The sequence below is a fragment of the Triticum aestivum genome, chromosome 4B, assembly GCF_018294505.1.
Source record: "Triticum aestivum cultivar Chinese Spring chromosome 4B, IWGSC CS RefSeq v2.1, whole genome shotgun sequence".
Classification (NCBI taxonomy): Eukaryota; Viridiplantae; Streptophyta; class Magnoliopsida; order Poales; family Poaceae; genus Triticum; species Triticum aestivum.
The window spans coordinates 408,099,439-408,119,076 of NC_057804.1; the positions used below are offsets into that span (position 1 = coordinate 408,099,439).

The 19,638-nt window shown below is 47.9% G+C and overlaps 4 protein-coding genes across 5 annotated transcripts; 2 read left to right on the forward strand and 2 right to left on the reverse strand.

The window, feature by feature from the left end:
• The first annotated feature begins 374 nt into the window (after positions 1-374).
• LOC123094899 (pectinesterase) lies at positions 375-2,410 on the forward strand. Its single transcript, XM_044516768.1, has one exon. It carries the CDS (start codon positions 476-478, stop codon positions 2,180-2,182), a length of 1,707 nt encoding a protein of 568 aa, XP_044372703.1. The 5' UTR covers positions 375-475; the 3' UTR covers positions 2,183-2,410.
• Positions 2,411-2,808: 398 nt separating this feature from the next.
• On the reverse strand, positions 2,809-3,729 carry LOC123094900 (pathogenesis-related protein 1). Its single transcript, XM_044516770.1, has 2 exons — positions 3,455-3,729; positions 2,809-3,370 (listed from the first exon to the last, which is right to left on the reverse strand). Exons 1-2 carry the CDS (start codon positions 3,639-3,641, stop codon positions 3,075-3,077), a joined length of 483 nt encoding a protein of 160 aa, XP_044372705.1. The 5' UTR covers positions 3,642-3,729; the 3' UTR covers positions 2,809-3,074.
• A 635-nt stretch (positions 3,730-4,364) lies between these two features.
• On the reverse strand, positions 4,365-9,763 carry LOC123092396 (uncharacterized). The gene is made up of 12 exons (XM_044514168.1): positions 9,532-9,763; positions 9,305-9,445; positions 9,099-9,214; positions 8,688-8,842; positions 7,904-7,992; positions 7,252-7,786; positions 6,894-7,061; positions 6,415-6,584; positions 6,204-6,283; positions 6,011-6,119; positions 4,764-4,838; positions 4,365-4,667 (listed from the first exon to the last, which is right to left on the reverse strand). Exons 1-12 carry the CDS (start codon positions 9,625-9,627, stop codon positions 4,533-4,535), a joined length of 1,869 nt encoding a protein of 622 aa, XP_044370103.1. The 5' UTR covers positions 9,628-9,763; the 3' UTR covers positions 4,365-4,532.
• A 78-nt stretch (positions 9,764-9,841) lies between these two features.
• Positions 9,842-15,793, forward strand: LOC123092397 (programmed cell death protein 2). Of its 2 annotated transcripts, none has more exons than XM_044514169.1 (12): positions 9,842-10,119; positions 11,409-11,670; positions 11,768-11,851; positions 11,959-12,092; positions 12,188-12,285; positions 12,835-12,923; positions 13,179-13,272; positions 13,360-13,517; positions 13,593-13,663; positions 13,853-13,967; positions 14,527-14,735; positions 15,351-15,793. In XM_044514169.1, exons 2-11 carry the CDS (start codon positions 11,416-11,418, stop codon positions 14,692-14,694), a joined length of 1,266 nt encoding a protein of 421 aa, XP_044370104.1. In that variant the 5' UTR covers positions 9,842-10,119; positions 11,409-11,415; the 3' UTR covers positions 14,695-14,735; positions 15,351-15,793. The 2 variants fall into 2 exon arrangements, with proteins under 2 accessions (XP_044370104.1, XP_044370105.1); XM_044514170.1 differs by lacking the exon at positions 9,842-10,119 and adding an exon at positions 10,391-10,948.
• Positions 15,794-19,638: the final 3,845 nt, after the last annotated feature.

Consider the following 19,638-nt stretch of genomic DNA (forward strand, 5'->3'; position numbering starts at 1 on the left):
TACGTAAACCTTCCTTTCCTAATTCTATCCCCCCTCTCCCCTATTCGGGGGTGGGCCTCACCTCTGCCTAACACCAATTAAAATCTATCAACTACCTAATCACGTAACATTACGTTAACTTCTTTTCTAAGTGTAGCATTGCTCAAGCTGGATATAGTCGCCTATAGTGGCCGCGCAATTGAAGGCCAGAAACGCACGATGAACACAAGAAGAGGCTCGTCCTCCTCGTGCGGCTGTCCTGTAATCTCGGCTTGTTTGCGAGCTCAAGGCCCATGCGCAACCCTCATTCTCCGGCTTGTCCCAAATTAGCACGCACTTATAAAATGACGAATCCTCATCTCCAGCTCCTATTTAGTCCAACTTGTAAGAAATAAAGTAGACCCCTTCCATTGGTTGAGGGGCCCAAACCTCGTAAACACCTCCCATTTGATTTTAATTGTATCAATTGATCGGGAGGTGTTGATCGTCGTAAACCATGAGCAAAGGCGCCATAATCGGCGCGTCGACCGTCCTGGTGGTGGCGGTCGTCGCTGCCGTCTGCGTCGTGTCCTCAAGAGAAGCTAAGAATGAGGAGGACAGCACCGAGCTTACGGCGTCGGTGAAGTCGATCAAGTCCTTCTGCCAGCCCGTGGACTACAAGGCGGCGTGCGAGCAGACGCTGGGGGAGACGGCCGGCAATGCGACGACCACGACGGAGCTGGCCAAGGCCATCTTCAAGGCCACCTCGGAGCGGATCGAGAAGGCCGTGGAGGAGTCCAGCCTGCTCAACGAGCTCAAACACGACCCACGCACGTCGGGCGCGCTCAAGAACTGCAAGGAGATGCTCCACTACGCCATCGACGACCTCAGGACCACCTTCGACCAGCTCGGCGGCTTCGAGATGACCAACTTCAAGCACGCCATGGACGACCTCAAGACGTGGCTCACCTCCGCGCTCACGTACCAGGAGACGTGCCTTGACGGCTTCGCCAACACCACGACGGACGCCTCCGCCAAGATGCGCAAGGCGCTTAACGTCTCCCAGGAGCTGACGGAGAACATCCTGTCCATCGTGGACGAGTTCGGGGATACCATCGCCAACCTGGACCTGTCCATCTTCAGCCGGCGGCTGCTCGGGCACGACGGCGCGCCCAGGTGGATGTCGGACTCCAAGCGGAGGCTGCTGGAGGTGTCTCCCAGCGAGCCCGACTTCAAGCCGGACATGACGGTGGCGGCGGACGGCAGCGGCGACTACAAGACCATCACCGAGGCGCTGGCCAAGGTGCCGCTCAAGAGCGAGGACACGTACGTGATGCACGTCAAGGAGGGCACGTACAAGGAGTACGTCTCCGTGGCGCGCAACGTGACGAACCTCGTCATGATCGGCGACGGGGCCGGCAAGACGGTCATCACGGGGGACAAGAACTTCATGATGAACATCACCACCAAGGACACGGCCACCATGGAGGCGATCGGCAACGGCTTCTTCATGCGCGGGATCACCGTGGAGAACACAGCGGGCGCCAAGAACCACCAGGCCGTGGCGCTGAGGGTGCAGAGCGACCAGTCGGTGTTCTACGAGTGCCAGTTCGACGGGTACCAGGACACGCTCTACACGCACACGAGCCGGCAGTACTACCGAGACTGCACCGTGAGCGGCACCATCGACTTCATCTTCGGCAACGCGCAGGTGGTGTTCCAGAACTGCATCCTCCAGGTGCGCAAGTGCATGGAGAACCAGCAGAACATCATCACGGCGCAGGGGCGCAAGGAGAGGCACTCGGCCGGCGGCATCGTCATCCACAACTGCACCATCGAGCCGCACGCGGAGTTCAAAGACCACATGGGCAGGCTCCGGACGTTCCTGGGGCGGCCGTGGAAGGAGCACTCCCGCACCCTCTACATCCAGTCGGAGATCGGCGACCTGATCGACCCGCAGGGGTGGCTGCCGTGGCTCGGCGACTTCGCGCTCAGCACCTGCTACTACGCCGAGGTGGACAACCGGGGGCCGGGGGCCGACATGAGCAACCGCGTCACGTGGAAGGGCGTCAAGCACGTGACCTACCGGCAGGCGGAAGAGAAGTACACCGTGGAGAGGTTCATCCAGGGGAAGCTCTGGATCTCCAAGTACGGCGTGCCCTTCATCCCGGGGTTGCTGCCGCAGGAGCAGGCCGGCCACACTGATGACACTGAGCGAAGCTAGCGTTCGTCCGGGGTCGACGAAGATGGATTGTTAATTTTATGGATGGATGGATGGATGGATCGGTTGTACGTACACTGTTGTTGATGTATATCATCTGTGTATCGTACAGTATATGTGAGATGCATGTCAATGTAGAATGTAGAATGTATGTGCGTGTATACTGCTCTTTCGGACACCCCTGCTCACAATTGGAGAAATTACGACTCGAATAGAAGAGGATTTAAGATAGTTTACGACATGTTGATCATGTAAATCACAAAGCATCTAATCTCTTCCCCCCGATTTCAGGTGGGGTGAGGTGGATGCTTTGTGATTTGTGGGTGCCACGTGTCATCCATTAGGATGGGTCTCACCTGCTAATCCGTGAGACCTGGTTTCATAGAATTTTTTTCCATGATGTATCTAGACGTCTTGCAGTGCTAAATTGTATCCAGCTAGCTTCCTGATTTTCTTTTCGAACACCCACTTGTAAATGATCCGACCTTGGACCTGGATCCTCGCCAACAAGGCCATAGATAGATGCACTTGCCAGAAAAAGGTGATGCCAAATTGGAAAATGCCAACACACTGTCGCTTCCTACTTGAAAAGAGCGAACGAAATTATGTTCAGTCGAGCAAACAAGACATTCTCGGTCCACAGACTTCCAATTCCAAATTCCTTTTATTCCCGTGAAAACCCATGAGGAAGATACATAAGCAAGCAACAGCCCCCTTTGATAGTTACAAATACTGAATACACAACTTTTTTTAACTTCTCAAGCCCACACTCTGCTCAGTTCTCTCGCGTCACTACTTATGGTTTGGAGCGGCTTTATTAGATCGGGGAGAAAGCACACAAAAATCAAACCAGGGATAGCATAATCATAACCATGTGTGTTCCCTCTCAACTGATTCAGTTGTAGGCGTCCGGGTTGGCTACGAGGTAGGCCTCGGCGGCCTTGAAGATGGCCGTGACAGACTCCTTGGCCTTGGTGATCTCATCGTTCACCTCCACGCCCGGCAGCAGCTTGTACGTCGACTCCACCTTGACGACGCTCCCACCGTTGGCCGCCGGCTCCACCTTGATGTGCGAGGTGGCTGTCTCGATCGCGGTGCCGATGCCGCCGCCCTCGATGAGGGTGGACTTGCACTCGCACTTGTCGGCGTCGATGAACTCGAGCCTCTCCTTCATGACGCTGAAGGGCATGGCTGCAAGATCAACTGCGTGTTATGCTTTGACCCAGGATGTGTACCAGACTGAAGCTGACATGAATTGTGCGTGACGCGTGGTACCTAAGGTGAAGTTGAACTGCCTGACGCTGCCGATGCCGCCTTCGCCCTCGACGGGGTGGGCGCTGGCGACGATGTGCGGTGCGAGCTTAGGGGCCAGTGTGTGCCAGTCCATGACGCCGGCGCGGAAGAGGCGCGGTGCGGCGACCGGCGATTCGATCTCGTGGGTCCAGCTGTCGGTGGAGGCCATTGCTGTGATGATCAAGGACGACTGGTGCAAATGATGTGTTGAGTTGTGGCTGTTGAAATGGCGCACTGGGCTGCTTGGTTTCCTGGAGAGCGGAAGTGAGCGCTATAAATAGAGGCTCCAAGGCGGGGTTTGGTGAAGCTTGAACGGGGTGTGGTGACTGGTGAGTAGTGGGGGCTGGTGAAAGTACCAAAGCCAGGGTCGAGTTTTTCCAAATTGAATGGCACCGTCGGTCGGCTAAGCTTTTATCATTACAGGGTCTGAAAGCACGCCTTTTTTTCAATATATTTTGTTAACGAAGCAGAACCTGTTGTCCAATTGGCACCACGGTCCGCGTGAGCAAATTGTTCCAGAATGTTTAGTTAAAGAATTAGAATGACGGACTCCTAGTCTCCTAATCAAAAGCAAGATATAGAAACTTGGGGTTGGTGTGGTTGGAACGAAGAAACACTGAAGTAATGCATACAGCACGCCGACGACGCGAGCGACGACCACACACAGCGCGTCCACCGGCGGCGACCATCAGTGACATGCAACCTCGCGTGTTACCTGTAGAACTACGATCTGGCATGCATGTTCTGTGTGAACTCTCTTACTTGTACTAGTACGCGGTGACTTAGGATTCCAGGGGGGCGTTTAACTGCAAATTAATCACTGTTTCGATGTTGCTCCTGCAATTCAGATGCATGGATGCGCAAAGTCTCTCGGATGCATAGATAGGATAAGTTTCCATACAAAAATGCCTTTCAGATATTACCTCCTGCTGTCAAAATTAGTGCAACCTTCCGTCGTTGCGCGGTTTTACAAACTCAACTATGGAAAGCTTGAAAAATACATCTTGACAGTACACAAAGTCGAACAATCTCTCGGAGACATGCCAACAATGCTGCGATTCTACTCGGCATCATCGTCACTATTTTCAGACAAATCCACGTCTTCACCATACACCATTTCATCAATTTCATCTTCTTCCTCTTCATCAGATTGGACTGCGGCCTTCGCCGACACATCTTTCACATCCTTGTCAACCTAAGGAAAGTGAAAAACATAGTAACTTTATCATTGATAACTGTAGCAGTAGGACTAACTATTAACTTATTTTCAGCCTTGTAAATGGATGAAAACCTGTGCCATTATCAGCCGAAGACGACCAGAAAGCTTCAGTAAATCTTCAGTTGCTGTGTATCTTTCTGCACACATCTGCAAAAGAAAGAACAATCAGTTTTGCTTAGATTAGTGGCATGCCAATTCATGGCCAAACATCCAGCAGACAAAGACTGTCTCGTAGTTGGCATATCAACTTTAACCACATTGGTTGGTAGCTTATTCAAATTAATCATGTGATCCAAATAAGGTAAGGCGCTGATGTTGCATTTCTCTCCCAAATAGATTAGGAAGCAAAAACACATGGCAGCAGTATTTACTAGTTTAACTACCATCTCCCAGATTTATCTTTAACTCTATGATCATCTGCTCAATGTGTAGCCGCCGTATAACTTGTCACTGCCAACTACACTACTACAGATACAACTTGAGATCCTAAAAGAAAATCCATCTTGCAAAGATGACATGAAAATTCAAGATCTAAGCTATACAAGTGTGGGGGCAACTATCATCAGCACAATAATGTGTTTCACGTTCCAGACTGCTCTTCACACTGACTATAGAAGGTTACAATCGTGAGTTTGCATGTGGGCTTTTTCACTAATAGAGGTTTCCTGTAGGCCAATTTGAATGTGCACAGTGTGTTCAATTGCAGCAGGTGAGTTCTCGCCACCATTGATACATCTTTCTCAAAGAGGTTGCCAGGAAACTATAATAACAGTGACATCACGAACATTCTGAACATGGTGATGTAACTGTATATATACACAGTTACTTAAATTCTGTTATACTTGTGTATGACAAAGCAAAATTCTTATTGAGCTGGAGCTAAACTACCCTGATTGTATATGATGGTCTTAAGTTTGAAATATGTGATCCGCGTTGTGCATTATCTAATACCAAACATATAGGCCAGTCGCTATAGCACAACCCTTCTCCATAACAAGAACACTGGTAGTACTCCATAATACAGTACACATAAGTACTTGAACCTTTGCAACTCATTAAGTGCCAATTTAACCACAATAGTTTGTTATCATCTATTTGGAAACTCAAGAAGTCTAATATCAAGAAAAATGAAACAAAACACATATGATTTTCACATACCTAAACTACAAATCTAGACAATGTCACCGCTCCTATTGGAGGGGGTATGTTTCGAATGATCTACAAAGCTCATGGGAGAAACAAACAGACATATAGATATGCAAGTTATGCAATGCAACAAGCTCCAACTAGTACTGCTAAGTGGCAAGAAGAAATAGTACCTTCTCCAGGTCGCTAATTAGTTTTCTTGATTTCTCCGAGGGGATAAAACGACCATGAATTACTAGTAAGCAGTATATCCAACGCAAAACAAGCTCAGCGCTACCAGATCTGTCGAGAGATACATATCAGCAACCAACACAGAATACACGGTGGTGAAAATGTGCAGTGGTGAAAGACATGGATGCAGAGCACCTTGATCTCCATGCACATACTAAATTCTCTAGAAGCTTGCAAGCATCTCCAGGCTTTAAAGATCTTAGATGTGCTCGAATCTATTGAACAACAGAACACAACATCAAAATTGTACCCCCTCACATCAACGAATTAACTTCGATAGCTACATGTACATAGTAAAGATGCAAACAGTGATAGAACTTTAAACTGAAACTGAGTTACCACAAACCTTCTTGCTGGGTAAATTAGCGTCAATTGTTATGCCACTGCTACTAAACAGATCTGATAAGATTTTAGTGGCCATGTCAGGATGGCCGACGAGACTTTGATCAATGACGCCATATTTCCTCATCAGATCTTCAATGCATATGCTGTCGTTTTTAATTCTTTGCACCGGAACTAAATAAGGAAAATGGTATTTTAGTGATGTGACCAAGCTGTATACTAGAACATTCTGAAAATAATTGATTCATAATAGTAAATATAACAGGCACATCCTGATTCTCCCTACAAAATAGTATAAAACTCGAATATGCTAATAAATAGCAATACATTACTCAAGTTGTCACAGAATTAGTTGCTGCATCGTCCCAAGTGGAGAACAGAACAAGGTTATGCCCCTGCAGTTGATAGCTTGTGTAGACTCCAACTGTTGGTTGTGTTTCATCACTTGCAGAAGAGGAGAAGACATGGCAAGAGATAATTTACCTCTTTTCTCGGTCAACCTTGAAGTGGTACCAAGGTCACTATCAATCGCAAGTTTGACGCCACTCGGTTTTGTTACACCATGTTTCCTTTTTTTTTCTTGTGTATGAAGCTTCGGAAGAGGAAGAATGGCATCTTCTGCATTCGCGCGGTCTAGAGCAGTGATAGTTACTACAAAAAAACAGACAAAGTTCAGCCCAAGATTCGCCATTAGTAACCTTCTCAAATGAAGGCAGTAAAATAAAGCTCCTACCAAAATACCCATTTGTAAACAGGGTTTGAATGGTTGACCCATTCGGATATTCATATAAATAAATAACACATAAGGTGAATGCACCATAACTGATGAACATTAGCATACCTTTTGTTTTAGCAGATTGACCTTTCTGGTGCATGGTGGGTTGAACTGTAGGTAAGAGAACTCCATCTTCAGATACACCCAAATTAACATCCTTACCATAACAAACCAGCAGCTTATCAAAAGATGGTTTCACCACGGATCCATATGCCAGAAGGACATGAGCCGAATTAGGTCCATCTATTCCTTGAAGTTTTGCGGCAAATATCGTGAAATCCTGATTCGTTCTTGAAAGGGAGGACTCGGACAAGGCAATCCTAGTAGGCTTCTTATTGCGCAAGTCATCCATGTTATTCCCAGACCAGAAATAGCAGATACCAACCTCAGATATAGCCAACACATCTATTTCTCCTTCAGTAGCATTAGTACCTGAACACATGCAGTCCACAAAGATTGCTGGGTGTACCATAGAGAGTATACAGCTTGAACTCTGACTTTTACCACTGCCCAACTCCCAAATGGCAACATAGCGTTCCCCAACTCCAGATGACAGAACATATTTGCCATTGTTACTAAAAATCATGTTTCTCACAGACACCTAAATGTTCATGTAGTCAATAGCAACAGGTGTGCACTTAGAAAAAGCAATACAATTGAAAAGATAACAAATTCAGAAGAGGAACACAGTACAGGAGGGCATACAAGACACACTCACCGGATGCCCAGAGAATTTTTGAATTTTTTTGTTGTCAGAAGCGTCAAAGGTCCTCAACTGACCAGCTGCTGTTGCCAAAACTGTTCCATCTGATAAGATCAAATACAAAGTGCATTTCATTTCTTTGAACTGGGGTGGAAATGATTGGTATGGAGGAGAGCAGATACAAGCAAAACAAAATGGGCATGCATGCCTCATTGCAGCATAAGATTAATACACATACAGACAGATATTGTATACTAAAAGACCCTTAGCTCAAAGGATACATATAATGTTAACAATAGCATACATTTGCGCATATATCATATAAACAGATAGATAAAGTTCGGATTTCACAAAAAAAAGGATTATAAACAAGTAAAAGCGGCATTTTTCAGGACAGTGGGATTTTCTTTAAATGGATCCATGTGTCTGGTAGATAATAGGTGTGTTGCATTTCCATCTCTACTTCGAATAGATCATTACCATTATAGTTTGGAAAGCAAACTGTAGAGATCATTTAGAGATTCTAGGCCATGACATGGCCAACGCCATGAGGGCGCCAACATGATAACATGGATAAAAGATGGTCAATATCTATTCGTTGAATATAAAGGTCATTACGATCATCAACTATTTACTGTTGTAAGGGTAAGTCAGAGCAGTTAAACTATGTCTGAAGGAGAAATCATAAAACAGATGCAAAAACATCCATAGTGCAGATGAAAAAGCAAGACATGGATGATTTAGCAACATAGAGAGTAGTGAAACACTGAAAATAGATATATAAATCAAGAAGAGATACCTGATGAAACTGCCAACGCAGATATTGCCTTGGAGGAAGATTTAAATTTCCCTGCAACAGATCCATCTGAGGCATCAATCTTACAGACCATGCCATCAGCACCTGCTGTGTACACACTCCGCCCATGCCTCGAGTATGCCACTGCTGTCACACCTCTGAACAAATACAAAACACACACCGACATAAGTGAACACATCTGAGCCTAAGCTCTGCAGAGATTAACCCCAACAGGAAATAGCAAACAAAGCCAAGATTACAGGTGCGGGTATGTGCTTAAACAATGCGTCAAAAGGAATTTCGTAATTGGCATGGTATTATGAACATTTCGTACTAAGAAAATGTGGTTTCCACAAATAAACAACGAGGTTCCCCTCCCAGCATGACACAAATGCACTGAACCACCAGCCATACCCAGGATGACAATCGCTGATCCTCCACTTCCAATGGCCCGCAGCAACGTCGAGTGCAAGGACATCTCCACTGCCCGTCCCAAGCACGAGCAGCGAGCTCCCAGCCTTCCTCTTCTTCTGCTAGGCAAAAACACGAGCAATGACGCACACGCACACACAGCACGTCGCCAGATAGCAACAGCTCGAAAAATGGGAGTGATTTCTCACCTTGGTGGAGAGTTGTACCCACTTCATGCAGGTGTAGTCGAGGGCGAGGTGGCCGCGCTTCGTCTCGCGGAGCGCCCCGACCTCCACCGAGGGGATGTCGGCGAACTCCGTCTGCAAGTGCCCGCGCACGGCGTCCCATACCTGCGACAGAGGCAAACCGTCGGGTTAACAGAGGAAGCCGCAACCCGAGCCGCTCCGGCATGGATGGGCGGCGTTCGATTCCGCACCTTGATGCGGCCGTCGCCCGACGAGAGGGCGAGGAAGTCGGACGAGTGGCTGAAGGAGGTGAGGAGGTCGCGAATCGGCGCGGGGGCCGGCGCCATGGCTGCGCTGGGCGGATGGTTGTCGCGGCGGCGGCGGCGGGTGGGGAGGGAGAAGAGGGGTTTATGCGGCGGCGCGGCAGGGAAGGGTTTTGAGGGAGCGAGTGGTCGGAGCCTATCTATCTCGGCGCGACCCCGGTCGGTTTCGCTTTGTGGCGCTTGGGACGCGGCTGAGCCGGACCAGGAGGACGGGCTAGGGTTTTCCTTTTCCACCCTAACAGAAACAGCAAACTGTTTCTCGCTATTTCTTGCCCCGCCGCCATCCCCCTGTCCCTGGCTCGAGTTCCCACGACACCCACGCCGACCTTGACTCCCATTCCTGGACCAGGAGGACGGCTGCTGCTGCTCGGCGCCCACGCCGACCTTGACGCCCAGAAGCTGCTCGGCGACCTCGGCTGTGAACTGAACCACGCCGACGCCCCTGCCTGCTACTGCTGGACCTCGACCGCGTCGCTACGCCTGCCCCGACTCGCCGCCGCGACCTCCGACGGCCAAGTATGATTATTTTCTCCTGTTTTGTTCGTTCCACGTAGACGTTCAGGTTGAAGGCGGGGCGGGATGCAGCTGCCCGCCACACGCCGCTAGAATTAGCGCGGGCAGTGCGGCAGCCCGCATACACCCGCATAAGCCAATTTGACAGGGAAACATCAATATGTACGTACGAATTAACACTATTTAGTGCAGCCGATGATGCTTGTCTACTTTTCAGTTACAGAAAGACACAAACTACTGCAGTGTATATAGAGCCGAGGATCACTAGCCAGTGTGCAGAAAGAAACAAGATTCAGTAAACTCAACGTTTTGCTTGGTTTCTTGCTCATTCAGAAAGACACAAGATTCAGAAAAGTGTACATAAAGACACAGGATTCATTGTACAGTGAGAGAACCCTCTAAATCTGAAACATAACTCCCCTCGAGTAAAATCAACATTCAGTAATCCTGATGCCCATTTAGTAAACTCAACAGGATTACAAACTACTGCTTGGTTGCAGTGACATCTTCAGGTCTTGGGTTCTTGGAGGAGAGGAAAGGGAGCAGCGAGGATGCAGACCATGCAGAAGTGGACGGCGACGAAACGACAACTCTGGTTCGCAAGGGAAGCGACGGAGGAACATCCTCTTCAACGCGTGAGGAGGCGCTGGAGGAACAGCATCTCCATCTTGGAGGACATGTGAGGGAGGCGTGAGGCAGTTCCGATGTGGAGATGGCGGTGGTGTCGCCGTCGACCCCATCAGCAGGAATGGCTAGCAGGTGCGAGGAGCGGCGCAGTGATGCAGGCGTTAGGTCGGGGGCGGAGGATGGGCGCCCCATCGGAAGAGACTAGGTATTTTTTTTGGAGAAGAGGTGGGGGTGAAGCGGTTTTTTTTTTTGAGAAGAGGTGGGGGTGACACGGTTATGCGGCGCGTCCCGTTGAGCCCGCTATTGAGATCGCGGTCAGCCCAGCGACAGTTTTGCGGGCTCTTTTGCGGGACGGCATTGCGGCCTGGCAGGATATCCCATCCACCTTGCAACCTGACGCGTAGTATTCTTCACGGCGGCGTGAAGCGAATTTACAAATGCTTCTCATTTGCTGCTGAATTGTAAGTACAGCATGTGAAAGGGCGAGTGTATATGCCTTTCTTTCGAGTATCTTAGACAGACGCTAGTGGTATTTTGTCATGTAAACTGAACTGACTGCACTTTGGTTTTCATCACTAGTGGTATATTGGAACCTCTGGTTTTGAGTTGTTGTGGTATTTTGACCATTTTCTCAATTCCGCCTCATCCATCTCTTTCCGCCGCAGTTGATCGATGGATCCCAACGCCGACGTGCTACGTGGTCTTCGCATCACCTCCCTTGACGACGAAGACGATGATGAAACAGAACTGCCCAACCAACCTCTGCCCACTACCACCGCGACCCTGGCTGCGGCCGCCTCGGGCTATGACGACGAGGACGAGGACGAAGATGAAGAAGCGGAAGTCATGCTTGGTTTCCTGGAGAAGCCGAAGCATCCAGGCCTCCTCCTCCGCCACCTCTTTCCTAGCAAGGCCGGAGGCATCCCGGTACGTGCAATAACGCCCATCATATTAAGCGACACACTTTGATTTTTGATACGATTGGAACATGTATTAATGTGAGATGTTTATGTATTTTGTCCAGGCGTGGTTGGATCCCGTGAACTTGCCCTCGGGGAACTCCAGCTGTTGTGGCTTCTGCGGCGAGCCCCTGCACTTTGTCCTCCAGGTGCTTACTTTGTGCCTAGAAGCAATTGTACCTGTTGTTTTCTTTCCGGAACTTGTACTAGTTAATTGGATGAAAACTTCATCTTACATTGGGTTTGGATCCTGTAGATTTATGCTCCGATTGAGAACAATGCAGCAGCATTCCACCGCACTCTGTTCATGTTCATGTGCCCATCGATGGCATGCTTGCACCGAGACCAGCACGAACAGTGGACACGCAACCAAGGCAATCCTCGTAGAAGGTGAAGCAAGTCCCGTGGCGGCTGTGTTGGCTTTTAAACTTTCGAGTAGAGACTGAAAACATTTTGCTGATCCTGACTGCCTCGTTGGATTGCAGCGTGAGGGTTTTCCGGTGCCAACTGCCTCGTGCCAACGCGTACTACTCAAGTGAACCTCCAAGTCACAATAACTCTGACAAGCCACTATGTGCCGGAGGTAGTTTTCCTTTTTGTTCAGTTGCATGGCATCTTAGACTTACTGTGCCTAATAAGTTTTGTATGCTATTAGTGCTACATTTCCTGCATTATGTAGTAATTAGCGTTATTCTAGAGGAAAATGTGCTTATGTCCAGCAGATCTCTTTCACTCTATCTAGCTATTGCATAAATACTTTCTTCATTTAGCACTTATGAATTCCTATGTCTTCAATATGCTAAAATCTTGTAGTTATCATCTTCATTTGTTTATGCTGGTTGCTCCATATATCGGCACCTTGCTTCTAATGTCTTCCTTAGGAAACATATAATCTTTTGCTTTCTGTTTTTTTCCTAGAAAAGCATCGCACTGTCAATGTGCTGACTGCTGAGACTAAGTTTGGTGGGGTTTGTTAGATGCTGATTAATTTAGTATATTGACGCGCTTACATTCATAGGCAAGTAGGCAACAATGGCTGTCTTCTGTCCGTCAAACTGGTTATGTTAATAGATGGCCATATTCCAAGTAATTTATATTGATTTCCTTCGTTTACTTGACTGTGAGTTGCCAGCTGCTCTCTGTCATTGGTGTGGTACATGGAAAGGGGATAAAATATGTGGTAGCTGCAAGAAATCACGTTACTGTTCTGAGAAACATCAGGTATTCACAAATCATTTAATCCTAGAGATCTCTTGGGCATCTCATGTTTGTGTTAAATCTACCCCTTTGTCATGTCCAAATATACAGCCTTTGTTTTGATCCTTGCCAATTTTTGGACACACTCATGATCCTTTGTCCACCTCCAATACAATAAAGTATTGACTGGCTTGGACACCAACCAAACAGGCCCTACATCATATCCCTTTGGCAACCAGGTCCTACTTTGGATTAACAATCTTTGTGACTCTTTCTCAGGCACTGCACTGGCGGTCTGGTCATAAAAATGATTGCCTACAGATAATCAATTCTTCTGAAGCTTCAAGTTCTGTGCTACCAGCTGTAGGGAAAGGTAACCATGTTTGAAGGCTAATAATGCTATTAAGGTCGTAATTATTGAATTTGTATTTATCCTCTTACAATTCCTCTCTATTTGCAGTTCCAGCTAGGACTTCTTGGCTGGAATATCAGATAGCCATTGACGATGAAGTTGATTTGGATTCTGATGGTTGTGATGAAAACAGCTCAAAGTCCTTGGTGATGCAAAAGCATGGTAAACCAGATGATACAATGCAGTCATGGATGGATCAATTTGAGGTTTTTAGCCGTGCATTCTCTCTTTTATGCTTGCCAATATAGCAACCACTGTTTATTCACTGCTATGTTATGTAGGCTGATGCTGACAACCGATGCTGGGCATATTTTCAAGAGCGTATCTCAAGAGCACCAGAGCAAGTATTGAGGTATGCATAACTTGCATGAATCCTCTCCTTGTTTGGTGATGTTTTCAATTTACTTTTCCCTGTTCAGGAAAATAGTAGTTCGATATTGTTTCAATCGTTTTGTAATTCAGTTTATTCAGTTGGCTTGCATATTTATTCTCAACAATATATGTTATATGCATATTACTAATAAAAGTCTAAATTACGCAGATACTGTCGAGATCCAAATGTAAAACCTCTGTGGGCTTTATCAGCTGGGCGTCCATCAAATGCTGACATCCCTTCATGTAGCTACTGTAAAGGTCCACTATGCTATGAATTTCAGGTTGGTCAATTTGTCTAGGGCCAAAATATTTGTATTTCTGATATAGCAACACATAATAGGTTTATAGTCAATATTTTGTTGCCACAAAAATAATAGACTGAAAACCTTACATTTTTCATGCCCAATATTTTGTTAATGCCCATCTGCTCTCTAAAATGTCTGCCGGGCAAATGCTCTGTTTATGAGCCATCACTACCGTCAGTTTTTTAAATAATAATAACAATAACATGACATGATTCAGAAGTTATCGATCACTAGCACTAGGGACTGTGTAATCAGTTATGCTACTAGGCCAGGCTGCGGTGTCCGAGTAGGAAACTAAAAGAATGTTGTTAATGAATTACTTCTGTGAACTTATGGTATCATGTTTTTCCTTTCAACCCCCATGAGAGCAATGTCCAAATAATTGTACCTATGGAACTTCATATGTGTGAAGTTTCTGCTTAGTCAGTGATGCCTCCAACATGCTTATCAGTACTCGTTGCATTTCCCTCCATCGTGCCTGCTTATACACATCATGTGCTTACATATCCTTACACTGTGTTTACTGTATCTCCAGATAATGCCACAATTGCTTTATTACTTTGGTGTGAGAAATGAACCAGACTCTCTTGATTGGGCAACAATTGTTGTGTACACATGTCAAGGATCATGTGATCAAAATATTAGCTACAAGGAAGAGTTTGCATGGGCTCAGTTATATCCTACGTCAATCTCAAGGCCGTAGTAATGTTTACCTGTTCCACAGAGTAGCGTCTGCTGCAGCAGGTTTGTAACTCCCCCGATTTAACTTTGTTGTTATTAGTCTACAAAAGCTCATGCATATGGTCAATGCATGTGATCCACTAAAAAGCAACGGCTGACGTTGGCATGCTTCATGTGTTTTATCAGTATACACTATTATCCACTGTCAAATGTGTATTATGATACAAGTAATTTCAGTAAATGCACTAGTTCTGAGAGAATTTTTTAATAGAATGTTCCAAGAGCTGAGAACTTTCCTATGCCCATTGATGCATCTATTGCTTGAACAAGTGCAGTGCCAATAGTTATTGTAAAAGTTAGATAGGTATAAGCCTAATTGATGTTGCGTGTTTGGATTCTGAAGCTATGCTGATTGCTAATCACCATTTTGTTTGCTGTATGCACCTGCATCTGCAATGTCTGGGCATGTTCCTTTGGGAAACAAGTTAGTCAAAAATCAATGTAGTTTGAATCTATTCTCTTGATCTTGTTGTTAGCTTTGTTGTTTTATCTGCCTGGCCTTTTAGCGGGAGCAAGATAGAGATGCAAGGGAGTCCTAGTAACCTATATTTTGCTCTGTAAGCTGTGTTAATCAAAGATGGTCCTAGTAACCCATATTTTGCTCTGTTGTTTCACCAGGGGAGTTGGAACTTGAAAGTGATGGTCTACCTTGCATTTCAACCTGAAGACAGGCGTTCCAAGCCAGATAGATCTTTTTTTTTAGATGTCAACTTCAATGCAGGGCCATGGTCCCAATTAGCTCGCTACATTGGGCTTGGTCTACTATTTAGCCACTGGGGCCATGTATAGCATTTGATGTGAAATAGTTGTGATCACCAGCATTGCCGGTTCAGTGTGCATCTTTATTTCGTTATATATAGGATTCTTCGTCTCTTTATGTGGACACCTTGGACGGTTTGGGGGATTACTCGTTAGGATTCTGGTCTATCTCGTTGGTCTGTTATTTGAGGCTTCTTGCATTTTCGCTTTCGGCATTGACCACACCGCATGTAAAGTAGAGAGTCTCCACATTGCCCCTTTTCTAGGAGTTGAAATTTTGATGGCTACCCTACGTTTTATCTGTTCCATGCATATAGGATATTCCATGAACATCGTGTGTTAGTAGTTGTCCTGGTGTTGAAGCGATTTTTGCAAAGACAAATTTGTGCGTTTGGCATGGTCCCATGTGCCACTTCCTCTCCATGGTTTGGGTTCATGGCTGCACGTTTTTTTGAGCCAGATACGCGCAGACCGGTTGAGGCGTTGCTTGCACGACCCAGTTGCTGGCTGTCCCCATGCCTTTCGTTGCGGAAGAAAAGATGATCAGGAAAAGGGGAAAGCATGGCGCCGAGACCGCTGCCGCGGCGTGCCCGTGTGAGCATGCTGCCGATTCCCGTGTAACATTTGGCGAGCAAGGGGGCACGGCAAGTATCCATCCATCAGCATTATTTTTCTTTCCTTGGCTCCGCTCGCCATCACTCCATGTGCCGCGGCAATGGCATGGCCCTGCCTGGCAAGTGGCCGGCCAGAGCAAACAAAACAAAACAAATCAACTTTTTCTGCCTACATACGTGCGATTTTCTGGGCGGCACTGGGCCGCTTCCGTTGACGGCGACCGCCACCGGCCGCTTACGCTTACAATAATAATGGGATCGATGGATCCCTGCAGTGCTCGCCGGCAATCAAGGGTCCATGCCCACCACACTCTTCTTCTTAACTGGAGGAGGAATCGCCCGCCCCAGAGATCCACCGTAATGAACTCTCTCTCTGTAAGAGCATTACTAGTAGTGCCCTCAAACCCTCAAACCCTTAAAAATAACCGTTTTTTTACAGTTTTCGCCGGAAAAACGCCGTAGACTAGAACCTCTAAACCCTCAAACCCGTAAAAAAATTTAGAGGTCCAACCCTCAAACCAATTTGCAATCTGTAGAAGTAGGGGTTGAGGGGGAAATCTCCCCCCAACCCGCACTCCTCTTCGTCGTTGCCTCCTCGTTCGCGCGGGAGGCAACCGCTCCCTTCCCGCCCGCGTCCCGGCGCCCTCCTCCTCGTCGCCGGCCATGGAAGGCCCCTCCGCCGCCGCGCCCCCGCCCGCCGCGGCCGCCGTTCCCGCCCCGCCCGTCCCGCCCGCGTCGGCCGCCGCGTCGCCCGCCCCGGCGCCCGCACCCGCCCCCGCCCCCGCCCAACCGCCCGTCGCCGACGTGGTGGCGGCGACCCACGTCAGGGCCAAGCGGCGGCGGGCGGGCCTCGCACCACCTCCTGCCGCCCCGCCCCGGCGCCCGCCCCCGTCACCGCCCCGCCCACCTCGCCCGCGCCGGCACCCACCCCCGCCCCCGCCCCGGCTATCAAGAAGAGTCGGCAGAAGGCGGCCTCCCTTGGGCCGCGAGGGGCGGCCTCGAAGCCACGGAAGAAGCCGGCGGCGGCCGCCGTCGCCCAACCTCCTCCCGCCGCGCACGAGGTGTTCGAGGAAATGGCAAACCCATCCTCGTTCATGGACCTCCTCCAAAACGCGGAGGTGGACCTCGGAGCTCCGCCTCTAGAGCCCTTTAGGGTTGGTGACGACTTGGAGGAGAAGGAGGAAGATGAGGAGGAGGTGGGGGATGACGAGGAGGAGGTGGCCGAGATAGGGGAGGAGGCATTCACCGCCGCTTCCCGCCCACACGCGCGGTCGACAAACTACACCGAGGCGGAAGATGTCCTCTTGGTTCGTGCTTGGGCAGTTGTGGGAATGGATGCAACCACCGGCACCGATCAAACCGGTAAACGGTATTGGCAAAGGATCGAGGACGTCTATTGTAAGATCAAGCCGAAGAATAGTGGGTTCATCCATCGCTCTTTCCGGTCGCTTCAAGGCCGGTGGGAATTGATCAAGCCCGCTTGTTCTCGTTGGAGTGCGGCCATGGACCAAGTGATAGATGCACCACCTAGTGGAACCGTGGAGAGTGACTATGTGAGTACATATTTCTTCACTATTTTGATTATGTGTGTGCACTATGCTATTGGTGGGTTCTTATGTGATTTATGTGTGGTTGATAGGAGACAATTGCCGGCATGAGGTACAAGGAGATGGCTGCTTCCAAGGGCAAGGCGTTCCCATTTAAGCATGTTTGGTCAATTCTTCAAACCTTTGACAAGTGGAAGTTGAGGGATCAAGAGACCGCACCCAAGAAGTCGGCAATGCTAAGGATGGATGATAGTGAAGATGAGGAGGAGAGGAACGTGGGCAAGCCCGAGGGAAACAAGAAGGGCAAGCTAAGGGTGAAGATGGAAGAAGAGGCGTCAAGCCTAAGGGAGAAGATGGACCACATGATGAAGGCAAGAGAGGAATTGACAACGAAGACATTGGAGACGAAGCTTCTTATCACCGAGAAGAAGAAAGAGGTCAAGCTTGCACAAGTTGAAGCAAAGCGTGAAGAAGCAAAGCGCAAGGCCGAGTTGGAGGAGAGGATGATCAAGCTCAAAGAGGCAAAGGTATGGAAAGAACTCATGGTGTAGGAGAAAGAGCACATGATGATGTCCAAGAAGGACATGGATCAAGACCAATTGCAATGGTGGAAGGACTACAAGGAGGACATCGCGGAGAGGAAGATGATGTTTCGTGTTGCGTCCTCTACTTTTCGAGGTGACACTCCAATGAGTAGTTGTGGTGATGGCGGTGTGTACGACTCCATCGGTGGCGATGGAGATGCTTGATGGAGCCCGCTTGTGGTCTAGGAGATGGCGCCGATGTGCAACTTTTGGTGATGGTGCCGATGAGAGGAGGAAGATGATGATTTTGTGATGTAAACTATTAAACCATGCATCAGTGATTGTCATTTGATAGTTTGTTTGGAAGTTGATTGTGTTCTTGTTGTCATAAATTATGAGATGCCAAATGATAGATTTAAAGGTTGGGGTTGAGGCAAAGACTAGAACCCTCAAATCCAATCCTTAAAGCAGTTTACGGGTTGGGTTTGAGGGTTCTAGTATTTACCACTGTTTTTCAACCCTTAAAAGTGTCAAAAAGTGGCACAACTCAACCCTTAAAAGTGATTTTTAGATTTGAGGGTTTGAGGGTTCTACTAGTAATACTATAAGGAGATCCGATCTGCTGGTCTGCGTCACCACGTACAGACGGACGGTACTGTACCAGTGCACAACTTACCCCGCAAGAAAAAAAATGTATCATTGCAAAACTAGTGTCGGTTTTGGTTACTGCTGTGTACCAGAACTGCCTCGTTTAAAACGTATACTGCGTGAAGACTAGTTTGTTCTGTGTGCACACTTGGGCAGTCCACGGTGATGTCACGTGGCTGAAAAAAATACTCCTGCACCGTTCCAAAACTATAATCTTCTGGACTCACAGGCTTGCTTTTCGCTTACGTAGGCAGACCATAATTTACTCGTTTGATCAGGGTCTCTTAATTGCCCTCGCCATCTCACAGCCAGCAAACCAAAACAAATGAACAGTGAATGCCCCTCGACCGACACCGGTGACAGGCCCAGCTCCCAAGCTAGGCACACGCAGCACGTTCACCTACCGTACAACTGACGGGTGGGCCCGCAACGATATGTGGGCCCGCATGTCAGGGGTGAGGAACGACGCGATGTGTTGAGCTTGAGGTGGAGGAGAGGGACGCGGGTTTAGACTAGCCATAGTGGGAGTAGCTTTGATAGTAACATCGAGTCCAACTCAGCAAATTTGCTTATGTGGCAGTAAGTTAATGAGGAGAGATATAGTACTAGTAACTTAGCTAGTTACTGTAACATCACATGTCCCAATGCAATATGAGTCTATAACCTAATAAATGAAGCTTTGCATATTACCACACTTATGTTACTACCCACTATTGAGGTACTAACATAGTCTAGGGAGATGTGTATGTTACTAGTGTATGTTACTCTCCATTGTGGCTAGTCTTAAACGTTGGAAAAAACCACCACGCCATGT